At 46.1% G+C, this 23,876-nt stretch overlaps 1 protein-coding gene across 6 annotated transcripts in view; it reads left to right on the top strand.

Moving 5' to 3' along the window:
- The first annotated feature begins 431 nt into the window (after positions 1–431).
- Positions 432–23,876, top strand: part of Vps8 (VPS8 subunit of CORVET complex) — a 212,800-nt gene continuing 189,355 nt past the window's right edge. The window contains exons 1-5 of one of the 6 annotated variants that reach the window (XM_087902096.1): positions 446–533; positions 6,429–6,582; positions 13,199–13,291; positions 15,430–15,791; positions 16,489–16,557. In XM_087902096.1, coding sequence (XP_087758222.1) covers positions 15,639–15,791; positions 16,489–16,557 — 222 coding nt within the window. In that variant the 5' untranslated portion in view covers positions 446–533; positions 6,429–6,582; positions 13,199–13,291; positions 15,430–15,638. Of the gene's footprint in view, positions 534–6,132; positions 6,264–6,428; positions 6,583–13,198; positions 13,292–15,429; positions 15,792–16,488; positions 16,558–23,876 lie in introns of those variants that run through there. The other 5 variants (XM_087902102.1, XM_087902095.1, XM_087902086.1 and 2 more) reach the window with 5 other exon arrangements.

The following is a 23,876-nucleotide window of genomic DNA, read 5'->3' as shown; positions in this document are numbered from 1 at the left end:
TGGGTTCTGTGTTTGCCTTTTAATTAATTAAGAAAATTAATTAGCAGAAATTAATTCCAACTCTATCCCCAACTCACCATGCAACCATCCATCCGTCCGTCCATAGAATCTGAGACAGGCCTCACTTTGTATCCTAGGCTAGCTTGAACTCACGGTGATTCTTCTGCCTGAAGCTCCTGCGTGCGAGGACGGCAGGCATACGCCACGGTACCCGGTTTTGGGGTCAGTTTCTGGGAGGTCAGGTAAACTCACTGATCAGGGTTGAAAGAGACGTTCCTCTCCCCTCTGAGGATCTCTATTGACTAGTCTGTGTTCCTGCTCTGAGGCCCCAGCGGCGCCGGTGACAGTCCTAGGCGACGGGGCGGAGTCTCCCTTTAAGGAGGGCGTGGCGCACAGACTCGCCCCGCCCCGCGCCTGGCGTCGATCGCGGAGAGAGCGGAAGCGCGCCGGCGAGCAGGAGAATCTGCGCGTGCGTGGGCTGCCCTCGCGGGGTCACGTGGGCCGGGGTCCCGACGAGGCGGACGCAGGCTCAGGTAACGCGTGTCCCCGAGCGGGGAGGGGCGGGGCGGCGCAGCAGGAGTGCGCAGACGGGTCCTGCGTCCTGGTGGCTCCCGGAGACCCTGCGGTCACCGCGGGCTGGCCTGGGACTGGGTCTGCTAGGCTGCGGGACAGGCGCGCCCACCCGGCACCGCGGCTGGGAGGTGGATGCCGTCCCTCCCACACCGCTCGGGATGAAGGCGCTCACCCCGTAGTACTGATATGCTGCCTGTGGGGCCGGTTCCTCTTCGCCTCCTGCCAGTGTGCCCCAGCCCGAGGGCCGCAAGGTGGAAGTTGGGGGCACCCTTGTACCTTGGCTAGCTGTCCAGGTGTGGCACTCGGTGGACAGAAAGACGCAGCAATCCAGACTTTGGGTGTACTAAATGGGCGTGTTTCAAAGAAAGTAGGATTGTGCTGGGTTATCCAGAGTGGATACCGAGCCTTCTCTGAGTAGGCGGGGCTGTGTTTGCCCGGATTGCTAGTGACTGAACTGCCCACTCTACTGCACCCCTCACCCCCTACCCCGCCCTTCAAAACGCTGGTAATGTAAGCACAGATGTTGCCTTGTGCTGCTAGCTCTATTCCAGGTGTCTCTGTTTGGGAGAAAATTACACGTCGTGGTGTGTGGGTTTGTGTTACACTTCTGTGTTTGAAGTGCGTCCAATATAGACGAGGATGGGGGACCCACATGTGTTTAAGTCATGGGTTTGCTCATGTTGACATTTAAGCAGGAAAGTATTGAATCATCTGGCAATAGCTGACCCGGTTTGTAGAATACACAATAAAGATAAATGGAGTTTTGTTTGAACTGTGGGCTTTGTATGGTTGAAGTGACTGAGTTATGTGAGAAAATTCTTTACAGACCTCGAACAAAATGAGATGCTGCTTATTTTCTTTATAGGTTTCCTTTGTAATTGGACTGTTGGCAGCCGGCGAGTGCTTTCTGTCCCGCAGCATTTGGAGGACTGTTGGTGACTCTCTTAGCTCTATCCCACTATTCCATAGACATTTTAGCCATTGCCATGGAAGAAGTAAGGCCTTTGTGCATGGCTTTTCATGCCATGTGCATATCTGCCTTTTTGTGACTGTGTGAGTGTTCATGTGTGTGTACATGCATGTAGAAGCCAGAGGTTGACGGTGGAGCCCAGAAGAGGTTTCCACAACCCTGGAGCTGGACTTAATACAAGCTGTTGTGAGCCACCTGACTGGTGCAGGAACCAGCCTCTTACTGTGAGACCAGTGTACTTTCAGAGCCATCTCTGATCCAGATCACTCAACCATCTCTCTCATACCCTCTATTTTATTTTTGAGACAAGACCTTTTGCCCAATGCATAGCTTGCTGATTCAGTTAGAAGTGCGAGCTAGTCAGCCTCAGGGATCCTCCTGTCTCCATCTCTTCAGTGCTGGCATTGCAGGCTCCTGCCACCATGTGCAGCGTCTTAATATAGGTCTTGGGGTATAAACTCAGGCCCCCATATCTGTACATCATATTACTGATCCATTTTCCCAGACTTACCCTTTCTGTTTTTTTAATAAAAGTTTAAATCTAGTTATTATTTTATGTGTGCATGTGTGTCTTCCAAGGCATTCATGTGGGAGTCAGAGCATAACTTTGTGGGATTCTCTCCTTCCACCTTAATGTGGGAATCAGATTTAGGTTGCCAGGCTCGCACAGAAGTGTTTTGCCCACTGAGGCGTCTTGACAGCCTCCCACCCTTCTTTTGAGACCCCAGCCTGCTATGTAGGCTGGGCTGACAGGTCACTGGGCCCCAGGGATCTGCCTGTCACCACTTCCCCAGTGCTGGGATTACAGATGTGGGCCACAGTTGTCCTGACTTTTTCTGTGAGTCTTGGGGACTTAACAGATGTCATCAAATCACCAAACTCAGGTCCTCACGCTTGCATGGCAGACATTGTTCTGTACTGACTGAACTGTCTTCCCGATTCATTGTGAAATACGTTTAACTTTTGGTTTGTTTATTAGATTTCAAAGACCTTAGATGACATCTTTTCTTGACCCACAGTTCCCAGCCACCCTTGTGTATACTTATGAGGCTAGTGTGCTCCCCTTTAGATGGGACTGAGTTATTGTTTGGGCTACTTCATTGCATCTGGCATCGTAAGTACATTGTGGGTTTGAGTCAGCAGCTGCAGGCCTATCCTGGACTTCTCACTGTTAATGACTTCTTAGGCTTACGTTGGTAACAGTTATATTTTTCAAAGTTATGTCTCTTTCTATGTCAGAAAATCAATTCGAATGCACTTAGACCAAAAGAGATTTATTAGTTTATGAACCTGGGACACAGTAGGGTGTCATTACACCACTGAATGTGTGTACCTCTACCCCCTCACAAAGAACCTCCAAGGTCTCGGTCTCCGACTCATTCTATTCTGTGTGAAAAATAGGCTCCTGATGGCCTCTCCAAGCTGGTGTACCCCAGAGTTGAGAGAAAACTCTTGTCTACAGTATTTACACATTCCTGGAAGGACCTTGATTCAGGCCAGATTGGAGACAGATGTCCTGTGCATACTTTTTTGACTAGGTTCATGTGCACATGATTGGTGGCGCCACTAAAGTGATTAGAGTAGCTTCCCAACTGAGTACCTTTGAGGCATTCCAGGAAGAGGCACGTGCTCTTAAGAACCACAGGGCAGTGGTGGTGCTCCTTTAATCCCAGCTCTCGGGAGGCAGAGGCAGGCGAATCTCTGTGATCCAGACCAGTTCGAAGCCAGACTGGTCTATAAGAGCAAGTGCCAGGGCAGGTTCCAAAGCTACAGAGAAACCTTGTCTCGAAAAAAATCAAGTCAAAACAAAACAAAAACCCAGTTGTCGCAGTGCAGCCGGCTTTTGCTCCATGCTGGAGCAAAGTACTGTTTATTCCTGTCGGTGCATATGAAGTCGGTTGCCGTTACATGGGCATGCATGAGCTGAGACTGACCAAAGGGACAGCAGGTATCCATTTCCTAGTCTGCACTCCTGTGAAGCCTAGTTGGATGGAGTACCCTGGCTGTGTGAATCATACCTTTTCTCTCTTTTCTGTAGTTAATGGTTGGGTTCCTTTAAATGAAAGAGACACGTGATACGTTTCTTTATTTTCATGAATAAGCTGAATAAATGTGAAAAATTATAAAACCTCCGAGATCGTGGAGGAGTTTGTGTCAAAAGCTGAAAGGTCATTAAAAATCATTTTTAGATGAACAAACCTCTCTCCTAGATGCAGGTGGGATGCCTTTGGAAATAGCTTTTGTGTAGCTGGAGAGAAAAGGCATAGTCATGAAAAGGCATAGTCATATGGTAAGTTGACTGGTGAATCAAAAGAAGAAAGGTACCAAGACAATGCTAAGGAAAACATGCCTTAAATAGGGTGTCACTGAGCATGCCTATAATCCTAGCACTTGAGAGTGTAGCCTTGGAGGATCATGAGTTCAAAGCCATCCTGGGCTCAGTCAGTCTGGGCTTTATAGTAGAGAAGAGGGAGGAGCAGGGAAGAAAGTTCAAGAGAACAAACATACAAGAGCACAAAAGGGCAAGAGAGCGAGCGAGAGAGAGAGAGAGAGAGAGAGAGAGAGAGAGAACGAACAGCCTACAAGATTTGGAAGATGATTCAGGAAGAAAGGTAATGCCCAGTGAATGAAAATGGACAAAGTAAAGAGACCAAAGTAGCAGCTTCATGAGTGGGAGGAGAAAAAGTTTATTCTACTGCCAAGGCTGTCTTCCTGGAAAGCACGAAGTGTGGGGAATGATCTTTAGGATTCCATGGGACTAGGAGAAAGGGGGCTTCTGAGCAGGGGTTGGAGGGAGCCCACAGGCTAGCAGGCTAGCACTGACCTTGACAAATAAATAGGTGCCACAGGTGTGTTATCAAGGGCCACAAGTTCCTCTTGCCAGAGGTGGGAGAATGACTCCCTTTGTAGCAAGCAGGAACTTTCTTCAAGCTCCTGAGGGACTGGGGCTTTTGTCTAAATATCTGACCTTGGGAAAAGGACTTTCTTGGAGGACTGGATGTTCTAATCTTTTGTTGATTATAAATAAAGGGGTGATGTCTCTTTTGTAACTATTCCTGCTGAACTGGGGTGAAGTTGTTAGGGCCCAGGAAGGCTGGCGTGTTGATCAAGAGGCTACCTGGACAACCATCCTAGGTTTCCCAGGGCAGCATCAGTCTTTGGCTTCCAGGCCCAGAAGATCCAACAGACTTTCCTGTGGAGGAGGATCCTGGGGGACCCATCTACCTTGTCTAGGGGAAGCTGGGTAATCAACTCTCCAGTGTCCTGCTTGTCCACAGTTTGGACAGGGACCCTGCTGTGGCTTACTTTGCCATATTTAAAGCAAGTTCAGGTGGATTTCATCTGTGCCCCATCATCTTTCGGGGACATTTCGGGGGCAGCTGCTAAGAGCTGGCACTTCTCTCTGTCTCAGGAAGCTTTCTCCATCTCTACCTGCTCCTCACTTCCCTTAACACCTTAAACGCTGTATTCAGCAGATCTCTCTGGGGAGTTTGAGGGCCCACAGCCAGTCTTTTAAGATTCTTTCTACTATCAGGAAGAGAGGAAGTGAGAGTTGAGGACAAACATGCCCTCTTGAGAATTAGGGTCTTGCTTTGTGTGCTGGAGGAGGGCCTCTGTAAGCTGGGCAAGGAACTCCCTCAATTTATCAAAATTAATTACCTTATTGTTAGGAATTATTCCTAACGCGAGCTCTCTGCCGATGCAAAAATCCCAATCAAGTCATATCACAACAAGCCAAATTAAGAAATGTAACATGAGGGGCTTGGGCACCATTCTGTAACATGAAGGGCTGGCTTGTTGGGGTTTTCTGTCCCACCCAGTACCCCACAGCTGGCAAGCCCCAAAGAAAATTACACAGAAGACTCCATAAGATTATAAACGGATTGGCCCATTAGCTCTAGCTTCTTATTAACTAGCTCTCACATCTTGATTAACCCATTTTTCTGATCTATGTTAGCCATGTGACTCAGTACCTTTTTCCAGTGGGGCAGATCCCATTCTGCTTCCTTGGTGGTCTGCACAGGACTGGGAGGAATCAGCTTCCTCCTTCCCAGAATTCTCCTGCTCTCCTTGCATCATTTCCACTTCCTGTCTGATTTTCCCACCTATACTTCCTGCCTGGCCAATCAGTGTTTATTTAAAACATGATTGACAGAATACAGACAATTCTCCGGCACCAAAGAAATATTCAGGTTTAATAATAATCCTGCGCTCTTGCGAATATGGCCACAGTGTGTGTGTGTGTGTGTGTGTGTGTGTGTGTGTGTGTGTGTGTGTGTGTATGTACTTGGCATGCCGGGATTTGGAGTCCAGATCAACACAACTCTCAGGCCTTGGGGCTGGGATGGATGCAAGGGACTGGGGACTATGCTCCAACACTTATGAGAGGCCTTTTGGAGGCTAGCCAGGAGGCCAGTAACTATTTTGTCTCTGGCTACCCTGCTTGAGAACTGATCCTCAGCATTTAACCTGGTAGTTCCAGGAAGCTGTGTCTGCCTCTACTGGACAAGTCAGGACTTGTCTGTGTGGCAGACCTCATCTGCGTGGACTTGAGCAACTGAGCAGACCCTCTTCTTTTCCTCAGGGGTGAGAGCAGAGAAAAAATGGCATCAAGGTCGTGCCTGGTGAGGCTATAGGTTTGAGTAAGGCACCTGAACTCTTTGGTGACCTTAGAAGAGTCGACAGAGAAGGAACCAAGGCGCCCTTCTGTCTGAGAGAGGTCAGCCATAGAAAAAGGGACATGTATGTGGAGGGAGCCTTTAGGACCCGGCACTTCTCATAGCGGGCTGGGTAAAGGCCATCAGTGCGACACATGGGTGTTTTTTTTTTAAATATTTATTTATTTATTATGTATACAATATTCTGTCTGCATGTATGCCTGCAGGCCAGAAGAGGGCACCAGACCTCAATACAGATGGTTGTGAGCCACCATGTGGTTGCCGGGAATTGAATTCAGGACCTTTGGAAGAGCAGGCAATGCTCTTAACTGCTGAGCCATCTCTCCAGCCCTGCACGTGAGTGTTGTGGGAGGTGATGAGGTGAGTGTAGTTGAGGTCCAGTTAGGGTTGGGCTTGGGAGTTGGCCGAAGGTACCAGAGAATTAGGTTGAGGAAGTGGATTAGACTGAGGAGGTACCTTGGGTGGGGCCGAATCCTTTATATATCTAAGTCAAAAAGAGTCAGATAGATCTGGGTCCTGGTCAGCCTTGGGTGGGGATTTGGCTTTTGTCAGGAGAACCCAGTGAACATAGCATGAGTTACAGAGGGAAGGGTGTGAACGGAGAGTGAGGAAAGCCTGCACGTGGTCTGTTTGCCCATGCATTGGCAGTGTTTGTCAAGCTCAGTGAGGATTTGGTAGTCACATATGCCATTGAAACTGACCATCTAGTTTGTATTGTGGCCAGGCTGTGCTGCAAAAAAAAAAAAACCAAAAAACCAAAACCGATGACATCACCAAGACTGAGATGTGTTGGGACTTGAGTAGACAGCAAGTGGAATTGAGGGTTAGGTCCTGAGTGGGAAGAGCCCATGGTCTAAGAGTGAGAGAGGTAGATGGGGGGACGGCGACTCCTTAGTTCTCTCCACAAAGGGAGCTGAGGTGACTAAGTGCAATGACAGGAGTTTCTATCTGGGGTGTCCCCAAGCAGACTAGAGAGAAATGTCCCAAATCACGAAGAGAGGCATCCCTCTCTACATGAGAGAGGTCCAGTACGGTGAGAGGATGCTTCCTAGCACGCTGGTGTGGCTTTCATAGTACAAGCAGACAAAGCAGGGAGCTCCATAGTGACACCCAGTAGAAGGGGAGAGATGAGTGTCAGAGCAGGCAGAGGAGAAAACGGCCAGAGAGGTGCACTGGGAGAGGCTTTGGAAAAGGGGGTTTTATGATTTTTTTTTTTAAATGCTGCAAGATCCCCGGCGGCAGTAGGCAGGACAAATGCTATAGGTCCCAAATGGTGGTAGCGGGCCAGGGCCATGTGGCGGCAGGCAGCAGGCCCTGGGAGCAGCCAGTCCCAGGAAGAGACGGCTGCCTGTCCCCAAGCAATGGCTGGTCCCAGGCAGGGAAACACATGGCGGGCGGGCAGGAGACAGAGACATGGATAGACACGACACGCAGAGTGAGATTGAATATTTATTCAGGGGGTTATGGAGGGGGAAGGGAGAAGAGGGCAGAGAGAGAGAGAGAGAGAGAGAGAGAGAGAGAGAGAGAGAGAGAGAAGAAGAAGAAGAAGAAGAAGAAGAAGAAGAAGAAGAAGAAGAAGAAGAAGAAGAAGAAGAAGAAGAGAAAGAGACAGAGAAGGGGGGAAGCAGAGAAGTGGGGAGAGAGACAGAAGGGAAGCTGCCTCTCCAAGAGGAAGACAGAAAAGAGAGTGAGCTCAGGCTGGAAGCTGAAGATCAGCCTACCTCAGCAGATGGGGGAGGGAGTAGGTGTGGCTTGTCTCTTAAAGAGACAGAACAACCATTACAGAGAGAGGAGCATGTGTCTTAGTAGGGAGAATTGCCCATACAGTGGGGCCCCAAAGGATGTAGAAGGGAGATGCCCATGTGGTGGGCTCCCCAAAAGGGCATAGAAAGAGAGGACACTTACCAAGTAGGTAAGGAGAGACCAAGATGTGTAGAGCAGGAGGAGCAACTGGACTCCAGAATCTGGAACCAAATGTGTTGGGTGGCAGAAGCCAGCACGGGCAAGTGATCTCCACCCAGGAGGGCAAAATTGGCAGTGTGGTTCAGCTAGGAGAGGCCCAGCCCCTTGGAAGGAGAGCTCACTTATGCCCCTCACAGGTTTCGGGCTCTGGATGAAAGAAAATGGGCGCAGTAAAGTAACCAAAATAGCCACTCTGGGTGAAAAGGGGAAAGTTTATTTAAACTGTCAAGGCTGTTTGCCAGGAAAGCAAGGAGAAGCAGTGATGGGGAGAGATTTCCAGGGTTAAAGGGGAGGGAAAGAAAGGGAACTCCTGAGCTAGTGGGACTCCTGAGTGGGGACGAGGGAGCCCCCAGGCTAACTCTGACCTTGACAAGTTAATAGACACCACAGGCCACAAGTTCCTCTAGTCTGAGATAAGGAAAATGATTCTCTTTGTAGTTAGCAGGAACTTTTTTCTGGCCCTTGAGGGACTGGGGCTTTTGTCTAAATGCCTGACCTTGGGAAAAGGACTTTCTTGGGGGGGGGGGGAACCAGATTCTCAGGTCACAGTTGGACACAAAGAAGGAAGGAACTTTAGTACAGAAGAAAACAATGGGAAGAGGAGGGAAAGTAGAAGACATTTTGCCTCTGATTGCAGGCCTCTATCTCCAGAACTCATGGTGGTGTGGAGAAAGTAGGGAGTACCTGTGTACAGGCACAGAATCTGGAGTTTTATCCCGTGGCCTTTGGCGGGCTGCTAAAAATGAGATGTTTCACTAGAGGAAGTTAGTAGAACATGAATATAAATTAACTCACAAAACAGCAGAGCAAAGAAGGAAAACCCTAGGTTAAGATGAGCAGAAGCAAGGCTGGCTTAACAGTGCTTCCTTACCAGGATTGCATGGTATTTGCTACAATATGTTAAGTTTAAAAAACTTAATGTTTACTGTGGTACATAACTAGTGAATCCAAAGAATGGAAGTTCCAAGGTAGTGTTTAGGAAAACATTCCTTAAGCAGGGTGTCCCCAAGCATCTTATGAGGACTCTCAGAAGAGCATCGGTGTGGTCCAGACTCTTGGGACTTGGAGGATGGGTGTGAACTTTAGCTACAGTCAGAACCTAGGCCGGTGCTCACCACATTGGTTTTCAACCTGTGGGTCGCGACCCCTCTGAGTTTGAAGGACTGTGTCACAGGGATTGATAAGTTTCGGATACCCAGCTACTGGGTTCCTCTGCCAAGGTAATAAGCCACATCAAACTGAATAAATAAATCCAGATTTAATAAACGACAAAGCAAAGCAGAGTACTGGGGGTGGGGGTGGGGACTCTCAGGAAGCCAGGAGAGAGAACCACAGAGCACAGGTGGCAGATCTATGGGCCAGGGCTTAAGTAACCTGTAGGCCGTCTTGAGTGGTTCCAGGGGAGGAGCTGCCGATGGTGGGCTTTCCTGGGCGGGGGGTGAGGTGGGGTGGGGTGGGGTGGGGGGGGGGGGGTGGGGTGGGGTGGGGGGGTGGGGGCTTCCCAACAGGTATCACCTAAGACCATTGGAAAACAAATATTTACATCACAGTTCATAACAGTAGCAAAATTACAGTTATAACAACGAAAGTAACTATGGTCAGGGTCACCACAACATGAAGGACTGTATTAAAGGGCTGCAGCTTTAGGAAGGCTGAGAACCACTGCATCAGCTTTTAGTTGACCACAGGTACAATGGAACCTTTCTGTTTATATGGTACATCTTGCCCCCTCTCTCTTTTAGTTTATAAATTTTTATTTTGTGTACATTGTTGTTTTAGCTGCATGTCTGTGTAAGTGTATAGGGTCCCCTGGAACTGGAGTTGCAGACAGTTGTAAGCTGCCATATAGATGCTGGGAATTGAACCTGGGTCTTCTGGAAGAGCAGCCAGTGCTCTTAACTGCTGAGCCCTCTCTCCAGCCTTCCCCCTTTTTTTAAAAATGGTCCCTGGCTGTTAATTTTTGAGAATAACTTTAAAAGGAAATAATCTTGAGAATTACTAAGATGTTGGTCTCTTTTGGTTGTGTCCCCCCTCTCCCCCAAGACAGGGTTTCTCTGTGTGACAGCCCTGGCTGTTCTGGAACTCACAAACTCAGGTGATCACTCACTGAGTTTGCTATTTCAGAACATTGAGGTGTGGCCAGAAGCAAATTAGTTGAAGTTTGCTAACCATATTTACTTCCTATTGTTGCCGTACAAACCATGGCACATTCAGTGACTTAAAACAGTACACTTAGGATTTTAGTTCTGTAGTTCAAAGTTGTAACTTGTCTTACTAAAGTCAGGGTGTCAGGAGAGGCTTTTGGATCTAAAACAGTGGTTCTTAGCCTTCCTACCAGGAGACCCTTTAATACAGTTCCTCGTGATGTGCCGACCCCCAACCATAAGATTATTTTTGTTGCTACGTCATAATTGTAATTTCGTTATTGTTATGAATTGTAATGTAAATATCTGTGTTTTCCAATGGTCATTTGGCCATCGAAGTGGCTGTGACCCATGCTTGAGAACACTGCCCTAGGGTCTGTAGGAGAGGATCTGTCATGTCTAGGGGCAGTCTGCATTCTCTGACTCCTAACACTTTCCTTCGTCTTCGGGGAGTCATCCTGGCCTCCTGACCCTGTTTCTGTTGTATAATATAATGCTTTCTTTGACTGTGACAGTTTTCCGCTTCTGTCTTCTACTATTAAAGATCCATGATTATATTGGGGGTACTCGGATAACCCAGAATAAGGTCCGCATCTCAAGGTCCTTTTTCTTTTTGGTTTTTGAAACAGGGTTTCTCTGTGCAGCAACCCTGGCTGTTCTGGAACTTGCTTTTTGTAGACCAGGCTGGCCTTGAACTCACAGAGACCCGGCTGCCTCTGTTTCCCAAGTGCTGGGATTAAAGATGTGCACCACCACCACTTGACTTAGGTCCTTATCTAGTTATATTAACAAAGTTCCCTTTGCTATAAGAAACTACATAATTACAAATTCCTGTAATTAAGATAGACACCATCAGACACCCCCGTGCTTCCTCCCTCAGGTATGTTCAGGCGTACCCCCATGTGTGTGCATGCACATATGCATGTTTGTATTTTTGCATGCGTATGTGTGTGTGTAGTCTAGATGTGTTCATATGTGTATGGGGGTCAAAGATCAATGTCTTGTGTCTTCCTCAGTCACTCCCTACTATAATTTTGAGACAAGGTCTTTCCCTGAACCCGGAGCTTGTCAGTTCAGCTAGAAGCCTAGGGATCCTTCTCCCAAGTCCCACAGGTTGGGCTCACAGGCATGTGCCACTGTACTCAGCTTTTCATGTGGGTGCTAGGGCTCAGACTCGGGTCCTCATATTTTCAAAGCAAGCACTCTGCTGACCAAGCCATCACCCCAGCCTCTTAATCCATCTCTGAATGGAGACAAGAGTAAGTGATGGAGTAACTCCTAGTGACCTTTAAAAGATCAGCACAGTAACTTTTAACTCAGATGTATCTACTCAGGGAAAGTCTTTGCTAACAGAGGAAGAAAAGACACAGCAGGTGACAAAGAGGTGATGATGAGGAGACAGTTGACTTCATCAGTGGAAATGGAGAGCAGGGCTAAGAGGAATGGGGCCAAGCAGGATGGTCGGTTGGGTTAGTGGAAGAGAATCTTCAGGGCAGTTTTGAGGGTGTTGAAGGTGTCTGATAACTTCATGTTAGTCTCACACAGCTATTGACATTTGTCACGTGACCAAACTGCTGCCATGTCAGAAGATGTGTGTGATATTTACAAAACTACTAATCTCAATTAGAGTCTTTAACTTTGAAGGTTTTGGAAATCTTGAGGAACATGTAAATGATAACATATATTATTTCTTGAAAATTACTGTATCTAGGCATCACTCAGTGCCTTGTAATCAGTGTATCTTTTATTGCCACGGTGTCCCAGAAGAGAGGAACTGCATTCTTCTGTCAGGACTCCTAAGAGTCCCAGGAGGGGAGGGATGGAGGAAGTGGGGAAGAGAGAGAGGTAGGGTAGGTGTGGAGGAGGAGTTTGTTGGCCTGCATAGTAAACTGCCCGATGCCGTGGGCAGAGCTGACTTAGAAAACTAGAACCTGGATTCCTCCCTGCCCATCTATACTTTTTAAAAGACTGATTTTATTCCCGCTGGGGAGTGTGGGCCTGGAGTAAAGTCCTGCCGGTAGAGGCGGGTTCCAAACCTGTATCTGACCTTTCTGTTGTGTAACAGAGGGTTCCTCAGGCCTCTTCTCCCCAGTCCCCTTGATGTTTGGCGGCCTCCGCAGAGAGCGCCACTGGAGAACTCCTTCCAGAAGAGGTACTGTTCTGGCAAAGCAGTACAAACAACACAGATGTTCACACGGCTCCTCTTACAGATGTAGAAATAAAAGGGTTGCAGAGCAACCAGATTGCCCAACGTCACAGATAGGAACTGGTAAAGTCCAGATTGAAACCTGATGTGTGTGCACATGTGTGCATGGGCATGCAGAGGCCAGAGAACAGTTCATCTAGTCCTTCTCAGGGTCTTTGTTTTTTAAAAAGCATTTCTCTATTTATTTATTTTGTGTGGAGAAAGAGGGAGAGGGAGGAGGGAAGGGAGTGAGAGCAATCAGTTCCCAGATGGAAGTGAGGATGCCTTTGAGGAGTTGGCCTTGCCTTCCTCTTGTCTCTCCTGCCACCTTTTCCCAGGCTAGGTGGCCCGCAAGCTTCCACGTGATTCTGTCCCTTCTCATCTCACTGTATGAGTTTGGAGGTTACACATGTGTGCCACCATATCTGGTTTTATAATTTAAGTATCATTTATTTATTGTTGGGGGCATGTATGTGTGGGGATCAGAGAACAGCCTGTTGGGTGTATGTTCTTTTGTTCTGCCGTTGTTCTGGAAAGTTAACTCAGGTCATCAGGCTTATGTGGCAAGTGCTTTTACAGGCTGAAACGGTTCTGCCGTCTGGCTGCCCACTGTCTCTCTGTCTCCGTCTGCTTATTGCCTTCTCTCTCTTTTCTCCTTCCATGTGGTTCTTCCCACTGTTTTAAGAGGCTGCAGAAGTACCTAGCTCCAGTTGGTACATCTGTAACACAACTCCTGCACCTAAGATTCAGAGAACATTACAGAAGAGACATAAGGATGGTAAGAACCAGGGCCTGGAGATGGCTCCTTGGTTAAAAGTACTTGCTGCTCTTAGAGAAAACCTGGGCTGTGTTCCTAGCATCCATATGGTGGCTCACAACCGGCTGCACCTCAAGTTCCAGGAGTTCAAATGCCCTCTTCTGGCCTGTGAGGGAACTGCATGTGCATGGTGCACAGATAGACATGTAGGCAAAATATACACATAAAGTACAAATACATACATCTTAAAAAATACACATAAGATAGAAATATACATCTTAAAAACATACACATAGAATACAAATACATACATCTTAAAAAACACACATAAGATAGAAATATACATCTTAAAAACATACACATAAAATACAAATACATACATCTTTAAAAAAAGGTTTGTAAGTTCTAGATGACCAGGATGCCTGCTGCGAGATTGTACCTTATAATATGGTAGGGATGCTAACTCTTGAAATAGTAACAGTGTGATTGTCTAAACAAGACCCAAATACTGACCACAGCAGTGGACATGCCAATAGGGATAGGGGAAAGTCCACAAGGCCCCACCCACCCTAGATAAAGGACTATAGGCAGTCAATTTTCTCCAAGCATGAGTCCTGATATATTGTGTCCTAAACACATGTACATATAAGTAACACTAAATGACTTAGTGGTGTGTGTGTGTGTGTGTGTGTGTGTATGTGTGTGTGTGTGTGAAATAAGAACAGAAGAAGGGTCACAAATCCCAGAGTGGATGCACAGGATGATGGGAGGAGATTATAAAGAAGTAACTTGTCCAGAGTCTTTGAAGGCAGGTGTGTGAGCATCATGGTTGCTGCTGCCTGTGTTTGATAAGGAGCAGTGCATTAAGTACCGGATATGATGTGTTCAGATGTGGTCAGGAAGAATGCCCTCAGCTATGTTCCTAGGAATGTTTTGATAGCATGTGTCTTGAAGAAAAAATATTAGAGTTTGTTTCAAAGAAATTAGTCTGTGTTTGGAAATATTCCAGATGGGATAGAAGAGTCAATTTCAGTTGTAATAAGTCAGTTTTCATAAGTCCATATGTCTTACATGTATTAGCTATTCATTTTATTTTAATACCCTAATCATAGGTGCTAAAAATTGTCAGTGAGTTTGGGCATGTTGCTTTAAGATAACTAAGCTTACTTGTGTTGTATTTTATTTATTTTATTATTTTTATTTTTTTTGTGTTGTATTTTATTACTGTGTGTGGGTGTGGGTGTGTGGGTGTGTGTGTGCGCGCGCGCGTGTGCACGCATGTGCTAGGAATAGAAGAAAAGATCTTGGACACACTAGAAAAGTTATCTTTACTGCTGGCAGATGGTATTCTGAATCCATTTAAGTTAATTTTAAAAAGCTAAGTTTTCTAAGGGCTGGAGGATGTTAGGAGTTAGGAGTGTAGTTAGGATTGTTTCCTGTGCAATCGTGAAGGAAGGAGTTCAGCTCTCGGCACCCTCACAACCACCCAGGCGTAAGGCACATGACTGTAATACAGCAGTTATGTTTCCTTTGAGGGAAGTGGAGACAGGCGCCTCACGGGGTTTGCTGGTTTCCAGCCTATCTGGGAAAACCCTGGGGTGAGGGAGAGACCCTACCTCAAAGGAAAAGGTGGAGAGTCAGTAGTCAAGGAGGACACTCGATGTATTCTTCTGGGCTCTGCTCACTCACACACACACAGTGCTTCTGTACACATTTCTAGATTTCTTCAGTATTTATTCTTCTCTAAAGACAGCCATGTTTTCCGTGGCTGGCTTTGTGTAATTATTTTATCCTACAGTCATTGTTGACGCCCCCTTTCCATCGGCTCTTAGGTTTGATAGTGTGGTATTAAATAACTGCCTGTCCTGGGTAGGTATGCTCAGCTGGCCTGGAGTTGATGGTGGCCAAACCAGCGTATGTGCTATTGCCAGGGAAGCTGGAGAGCTACCCTGAGGTCCCAGAATAGAAGGGCATGATTGTTTAGAAGCTTTTGACACCAGTTTTCCCTCTGGCTGTAGCTATATAAATCCACTTTGATACTGTCTAGGACCTACCACGTTTCATGCCATTGTTACTTGTCTCACGACTTGGGTGGGTAGAGACTCCAGTCCTATACTCTACAAGTCAGAGCTAAGTTTACCCTGTTTGTATTCTCGTAGGAACCCTCCACCTACGTGCTCTCCTCCAATCTATAGATGGCCACGTGGAACCCAAGCAAGGATTTCTCTGAAATGTTCAGCTGAGAGGAGGATATCTAGACAACGCTACCTCCCTACCGAAGAAATCGTCACTGGATCTCTGTAATCCGAGGCCAGAAACAAGAAACATAATTGCTTGGATTGGTTGAGTACAGTTACTGGGAGCAAATATGGAAAATGAACCAGACCAGGAGAATTTGGAACAGAACCTGTGTGCCAGGACTACTGAGGAAGAGTTGAACAAGTCTTTCAGTCTAGAAGCTTCTCTTTCAAAATTTTCTTGCATAGATCTGGATAAGGAGCTGGAGTTCAAAAATGATCTGGTAAAGGTTAAATTTCTATCAAGTGATGGCTGGTGTGCTGTGTGATGCAAATGCTCTGAACCTACTGTATCTGCAGCCTAGTGAGCAGGAGTCTGTTCCGGGTACGGGGTCCCGTCACTCTTCTTTGTGGAGTCAGTTCGTTACCATGTGTGGAGCGCTCTGGTGTTGTCCCGTGAGCTGCACACTGGTAATCCACGTCACAGATGGACACGGCGTGCAGCTGTGCTGAATGCCTTCTCAGGGTCACAGAGCTGATGCGGGTATTAGAACTCTACCTGGCACTTTATCTGCTTTCCTTCTTGACTGAGTAGTAATGTTTCTGTGACTCTGAGAGTATTTAATGACAACTTTTAGACACGCTAGTGAGAGAAACAGGAAATTCTACCATGCTTTGGCGTGTCATTTCAGTCTCAAGTCTGAACCGAGGAAGTGGGAGGGCCTGGCATGAGACGTGGTTTCGTTATCCTAAGAAAGGAGGTACAAACATCCTTCAACTTTTCAGAAAGGTATAGGGCCATCAGAGCAACACAGGCAGTGTTCTTGGCCTTGAGAGCTGATGAATGTGTGGATGGGAATTGCTGAGTTGAGAGATGATCCAGTCAGTGGTCAGCTTGTCCTTTATCAGCGGTTCTGGTTATTTAAAATATCCGACAGTTATAAGAGGAAAAGCCTTGTGAACCTTGATTTCTTTATTTAGATTGACGACAAGGAGTTTGATATTCCTCAAGTGGACACCCCTCCCACTCTGGAGAGCATACTTAATGAGGTAGGTAAATAGTGTTCGTCACTATCACTTTGTGGCATTGATTTTCCATACTTCTCCGGTTAGTTACACTGTATGCATTTGGATGTATATTGTTCAGTATGATGGCCCCTAGTTACATGTGTCAACTTAAAATTTATGTTAATTACAGAATACTTGAGGTTTTCAGTTGTGCAAGGCCCATTTCAGGAGCTCAATAGTGGCTACCACAGTGGCCAGCATAGACACAGTATCTTCCGCACAGCAGAAAACTCTGTTGGTCAGTGTTGGTCTAGATTTTGAACTTCTCAAGGGTAGAAACTACATCTTGCTCATCTTTTGTCTTGGTGCCCAGCTGATTTGCTGTCTCTCTGGGGGCCTATGAATAATTGTAATTCACATAAGATAAGGTACCAGTGATCGGCCAAGGAAGATATTCTACATAAGTCTGCCTTGGTGAGCCAGTGAATTTGTTCGGCTTAATTTAAGAGAATACATGACTCAAAAATAGTTATATCACTGAAAATTCCCATCTCAGCATCCCTCATGAAAGCTGTGTTTCAGGAGTCCTGTCTTTAGTTGGTCTATTTGTCAGGGTCTCAAGTGATTAATAGAACTTATAGAATGAAATATGTGGGCATACACACACACACACACACACACACACACACACACGATTTATTAGAATGGTTGTGTCCAACTAGTCCAACAATAGCTATCTACCAATGGGAGGTTCAAGAATCCAATAGTTGTTCGGTCCACAAGGCTTGACATTTTGGCTGATCTTCAGTATATCCAGAATCTTGAAGAAGTAGGCTCTAATTCCAGTGAAGGAATGACGTGTCATGGAGAGCAAGAGCAAGTTTCCTTTGTCCATGTGCTTTATATAGGGTGCCACCAGAGGGTGTGGCTCGGCTCTTCCCCATCTCAAAAGATCTGGATTAAATATGGGTCTTCTAATTTCAAATGATTCAGTTAAGAAAAAAAAAAATCCCTCACAGGTGTACCCAGCCACTTGGGTTTTAATTAGTTTCAGATACAGTCAAGTTGATAACCGAGAACAGCCATCACAGTTGACTTTCTACTTCTGTATACTCTTGGACCTTTCCAAACTATGTACAACTGTGAGGCAGGCTGACGGTGTATGTGGAATCCAGCTACAGTGGTTTGAATGAAAATAGTCCTGTAGGCTCCTGTATTTGAGTGCTTGGTCCTCAGTTGATAGAGCTGTTTGGGAAGGACTAGGAGGTATGGCCTTGTTGGAGTAGGGGCATCACTGGGGGTTTGAGGTTTCAAAAGCCGCTGTCTGTCCTAGCATTATGGTCACAGACTCTAAGCCTCTGAAAAATGTAAGCCCCCACCCCCACCCAAAATAACCTCTATGAAGTTGGCTTGATCACAGTGTCTTAGCACAATAGAAAAGTCACTAAGATACTGAGACCTGGCGGCTCTCCCTTGCTTCCTGCAGTAGAACTGAGTCAGGATTATCTCTGCTGGTGATGGCAATGCCATGGTCATGTTATTTCCAGAGGTGATAGCTATACTGCAACGCTCCACTCCTGTCCTGTGGCTCTTACATGCTTTCTTCCCTCTCTCTTTTTTCAATTGTTTTTATTGAGTTATATATTTTTCTTTGCTTCCCCCCCTTTCTCTCCCCTTCCCTTCTACCCTCTCCCATGGTCCCCATGCTCCCAGTTTACTCAGGCGATCTTGTCTTTTTCTACTTCCCATGTAGATTAGATCCATGTATGTCTCTCATAGGGTCCTCACTGTTGTCTAGGTTCTCTGGGATTGTGATTTGTAGGCTGGTTTTTCTTTGCTTTATGTTTAAAAAAAACATATTTAAGTTTATGTCACTTATGAGTGAGTACGTATATTTGTCTTTCTGGGTCTGGGTTACCTCACGCAATATGATGTTTTCTAGATTCATCCGTTTGCCCGCAGATTTCAAGATGCCATTTTATTTTTCTGCTGTGTAGTACTCCATTGTGTAAATGTACCACATTTTCCTTATCCATTCTTCAATCAAGGGGTATTTAGGTTGTTTCCAGGTTCTGGCTATGACAAACAATGCTGCAATGAACATTGCTGAGCACATGTCCTTGTGGCACAATTGAGCATCTTTTGGGTATATACCCAAAAGTGGTATTACTGGGTCTTGAGGAAGGTTGTTTCCTAATTTTCTGAGAAATCGCCACCTGAACATCTAAAGAGGCTGTACCAGCTTGCACTCCCACCAGCAATGCAGAAGTGTTCCCTTTACCACACATCCTCTCCACCATAAGTTGTTGTCGGTGTTTTTGATCTTGGCCATTGTTACAGGTGTAAGATGGACTCTCAGAGTTGTTTTGATTTGCATTTCTTTGATGGCTAAGGATATTGAGCATTTCCTTAAGTGTCTTTCAACCATTTTAGATTCCTCTGTTGAGAGTTCTCTACGTCTGTACCCCATTTTCCAATGGCTTTCTTCCCTCTCTTTCACTGTTGTCTGAGCTTTGGAAGGGTGACATGAGTAAGTCTGTACTGATAACTGGGCCTCTGTACCACAACAGGTGTTGAATTTCATCTCTTTGGTTATTAGGAGTCTCTGTGGGTAATCACATCCCATAGCAAATAAGCCTTCCTCTATAGCCAAGGCTATGCTTAGCAGAAGTTAGACACAGATGCTTAGAAGGCAGTTGACAGGCTTATAATAGCCATTTAACAAAGTAATAGCAGTAGCCTGCCCCCAACCTATGTGCTTTCCTCGGGTACAGTTCAGAATGTGGTTTTCCTTCTGAAGTGGCCTTCAAACTCATTCCCAAAGCGCCTGGTTGTATCCAGTGGGCGGATCTTTCAAATACTGTTGATAATGTCGCACACAGGATTAATAGCTGGCAGGACTGTCAGTGACAAGTCCTTAGTAACCTGGATAGCAGCTTCTGGCACTACAAAAGCTAAACAGTGAGGGAGAGCCCCCCACCCCCAGCCCCGCTCAGCTTCTCCATGTACTAAAGTCAGAGTGTGAGTGTTTCCAACAGTGGTCTTCCATCTAGTGTGCTCCCCAAAGCTTTGGCTTCTATGGCTTGGGAGAGTCTCAAGGATTTCTTTGACCAATAATTTGTAGGGAGGTAATCCATTCATGGCATGTCTGTTCCCATCCACACAGGATGCCTTTTCCCAACTGTCTTGTACAGTTTTAGGGATTGACCTAGCTGTAGCGATGATGAATGCAGAAACAAGACACACAAACAGAAAAACCTGAATTAGATGGTGCTCTGCTTGTCCTGATGGAGATACAAAAGCAGCAGCTGGGAACTCAGCATGTTTATTTTACCTCTCTGGATTGGAGAAGCCCGTTTACTGTAATCATCTGAACCAGGAGGAAGGCCTAGCTAATCTCAGGAGGGCTCTCTGCAGGAGTAGTCCCAGGCTCTAAACATCCTGGAGGAAAAAGCTGTAGGGGACATTTTCAGTATATACTGTTAGTATCCACAAGACCTGGATAGACTTTGCCATTCCATGGGTTTGGGGCACTGGAATCCGTGACATGGCCATGCTCATGTGACCAAGACTCGTCCACTCAGGACCCCATCCTCTCCTCATCCACTCAGGACTCCATCCTCTCCTCATCCACTCAGGACTCCATCCTCTCCTTACACATCCACTCGGGACCCCATCCTCTCCTCATCCACTCAGGACTCCATCCTCTCCTCATCCACCCAGGACCCCATCCTCTCCTCATCCACTCAGGACTCCATCCTCTCCTCATCCACCCAGGACTCCATCCTCTCCTCATCCACCCAGGACTCCATCCTCTCCTCATCCACTCAGGACTCCATCCTCTCCTCACACATCTACTCAGGACTCCATCCTCTCTTAACACCTCTTTTATTTTTTTTTTTTGCTATTTTTTTGAGCCACCTTTTTAGATCTGTATGACAGTTGTCAGCATCATCCCATTTGTGTAATAAAACTTCTTTCAGACGTGAGGTCTCTAATGGCTCGCTGTTGTTTCTTCTGAGCAAAGCCAGTTGGTTTTGGGATTTTGGCTGCTAAGTGGATACTAAATAAAAAATAAAAAATTAGCAGGATCTGGTGCGGCATATAAAGATCTACTCGCGTTAAAAGAGAAATGTTGGATATGATGGAGTGTGTGTGGGTACTATCTTATCTAACTCTCTGTAGTCTAGAAGCATTTTGCATACATCATTTCACCCCCTCACCCTGGGCACTGTTCCGGGGCCACAGTGCACCTTCCTACCTTCTAATGAGCTCCCAGTGAAGATGGTTTCTGCTGCTCCCTCCACCAGCCTGGGGACCAAGGCGGGGGTGTCCTAGTTTTCTTTCTATTGCCTTAATAAACACCCAAGGAACACTATCGCCTCAGGACCCCAAGATCAAGTTCTCAGCACAAAAGAGATTTATTTGCTCCAGATGAAGAGAAGGCAGGTAGTAAGAGACAAAGACAGGAGGATGAGGGAGAGAGGCAGGGGTATTTGTCCCATAGGGAGGACAAAGGACTGAATTCTCTGGATAGAGAGGAGACAGACATGGCCCGTAGGAAAATGGAGGTTTATAAAGGTAAAGGGGAAACCCCATGTAAGGATGAGGTGTTTAGTTTTAATTGGGCATGTCAATTAGGTGAACCAAAGGGGGCTTTTGATTGCTGGACTTTAATACTTTGATAGCTGGACCTTGGTCATCAGTCTCAGGGAATAATAGACCTTGGGGGCTGGCTTTGGGAATGTAACCTAATGGTTTTTAGCAAGGCAGAGGGAAATCGGGGGAGAAGGACAAGGCCTGCCAGAGCCACATGTTTCAGACACTGTGATGAAAGGGCTTATTTCAGCTTTTGTGTTAGAGTCCATCACCGAGGGAAGCCTGGGCAGGAACCGAAGGCAGGACTGAAAACAGGGACTGGAGCAGAGACCACGGATGAATGCTGCTTACCGGGCTCTTCAGACTCTTTACAGTTGCCTTTCCTATACCACCCAGAACAGCCTCTCTGAATTACAAGTTTGTTTATTTCCCTCCGTCCCTCCCTCTCCCTCCCTCTTTCCCCTTTTATCTTCTCCCCTCCTGTCTCTCCTTTTCTCCCCCTTCCTCTCAGGGCCCACTGCATGCTGCATTCTGTCCTTTAAAGACTGTTTAACGTTTTGGAGACAGGAGGCTGGAGAGATGCCTACTGATGCCTCTTAGCTCTGAGGGTCGCGCCTCTATCTGAATCTTATATACTTTTAGGGTTGTAGACAGTGCCGCATAGTTTACCAGCTACTTTCTCTGTGAACATTATTGTGCTATTGTTTGGCTTGAATTTCTAGTTTATGTTTTTGAGTGTCTCAGGGTCTTGTGCATCTGGGCAAGCGCCCTACCTCTGAGCTATCTCGACCTCGGTGGTTTTTTAAATCAGTTTGATGGTTAGTTACTTTGACTATATTTAATTTCAAAAGCGTTTTGTAAATCTGTGTTTAGAAAAAAAATATTTTCAGATTTTATGTTGGTAGCATTGTACTCTGAAAGAATCTCTTGTAGTGAAATTTTAATTTATTAACTTGTTAATAAATATTTCTAACAGAGAATCTTTTTAGAGGTAAGGAAAATATGTTTAGCTGGTCTGGTTAGCATAGTTTAATTACATTGTCATTGAGCTGCCTTACTGAGTATGAAATAAAGTTACCTTAATGGATTCTGTATACAGCCTTACTTGCACATCTTTAAACATTGACAACAAAAATAATGCTCCTGTGGGGCTGGAGAGATGTCTCAGCAGTCAGGAGCACTTGTTGCTCTGCAGAGGACCGGGGTTCAATTCCCAGCAGCCACACTTCTTTACAGCCATTCTTAACTCCAGTTCCAAGGAGTCTGATGCCCTCTTTGGACCTCCTTGGGCACCAGGCACCCTCATAGTGTGCATACATGTATGAGGGCAGAACACTCATACATATAAAATAAAAATAAATTGAAAATGATAATAAATTTAAAAGAAATGTTCCTGTGAATGAGACTGTCATTCATCGTGAAAGCAGACTATCCCAGCACAGCATTCTTGTCCCTGAGGAGCATGCATGCTCACCAAGAAGGTAATACTGTTACCTCCGTGGGTATAATTTGGTGCCCACTGTGGTAGCGCTCTGTGGTCAATGTTGGGACCGAATAGTGCCATATGGCAGCCTCTGTTCTGAGAGAGAAATGAATGGGATTTGAAACTGGGCAGGTGTAGGGAACTCATGTGAAGGCTTACCACAGGTTATTAAAGAAAATGATTAAAAAACCAAAAGGCAGCATAAACCCTTCCTTTAGAATATTTGTATGTGTGTATTCTATAATGTTCAATTACAGCAACCTGAAGGGAGGTTGGGAGAAAAATGGACCTTGGCTGTTTTTAAAATGGAAAGTTAAAATCTTCTGAGATGTTGTGGACCCAAGACTTAGGACATGAAATAGCATTCCAGGGCTGACTGCCTTGGAGGTTCTAAACTGGAAATTCTCTAATCCAAACCTTTCTCTTCTGGTCACTTTCCTTCACTGAATTTGTTCTTTGACCTCATCATGACCTTGTCTCTTGATCTTTCATAGTTTCCCAGTCTCAGAGTAATATTGGGTTTGCTTCAGTTATGCTGTGGAGAAGCCAGGAATATAGTGTGAACTTTTTCAATGTGTGCACAGAAATGTGAACAAATCGTAAGTGTGCAGCAGGAGGCCCCTCCTGGCTGAACAGCCTGCACAGCAGGATGCAGAGGCAGATGCACAGCCTGTCCCCAAACTCCTCTTGGGCTCCAGTGCCCTGTCCTCGAGTGATTGTGAATCCAGCTTTACTAGCATCGCCTGCTGTGAACCTTCCATGCACAGGGGAGTGTATGCACACACGCACGGCATACATGCTTGTGTCTGACTTGCTTCCTCTAGCGCACTGTTCCGAGGTTCTGTCACATGTGTTCATCACCGTTACCCTGCGTTTCTTTGAATGTCTCATCTCCTCATCCCACCCTTGGTGACATTTGTGTGGTGACAGCTGAGGATGCTTTCATCCTGTCTCACATTTTTCTTGTTCATGTCCCTTAGAAGTGGGAAGTGATTGTGCACAGCTCAGCTTTTGTGAACACTGCCATGGGCTATCAATGGTTGTTTGGTAATGTCCCCTCAGCCAGACCAAATAATGTCACAGAGACTTAATATTAATTATGAAAGCATGGCCTTAGCTTATACTCGTCCCACTAGCGCTTAGAACTTTAATTAACCCGTTTATTTTAGTCTACATTCTGTTGTGTGGCTCGTTACCTCATCTCTCCATATGGTTCCTGCTGCTTCCTCCGAGTCTGGCTGGTGACTCCGCCTTCTTCTTCCCAGAGTTCTTTCTCTCT

The sequence above is a fragment of the Myodes glareolus genome, chromosome 2 (genome assembly GCF_982192425.1).
Source record: "Myodes glareolus chromosome 2, mMyoGla1.1, whole genome shotgun sequence".
NCBI lineage: Eukaryota > Metazoa > Chordata > Mammalia > Rodentia > Cricetidae > Myodes > Myodes glareolus.
Note: the sequence above shows the minus strand (reverse complement) of the source record. Positions and strands in the feature narration are given on the sequence as shown.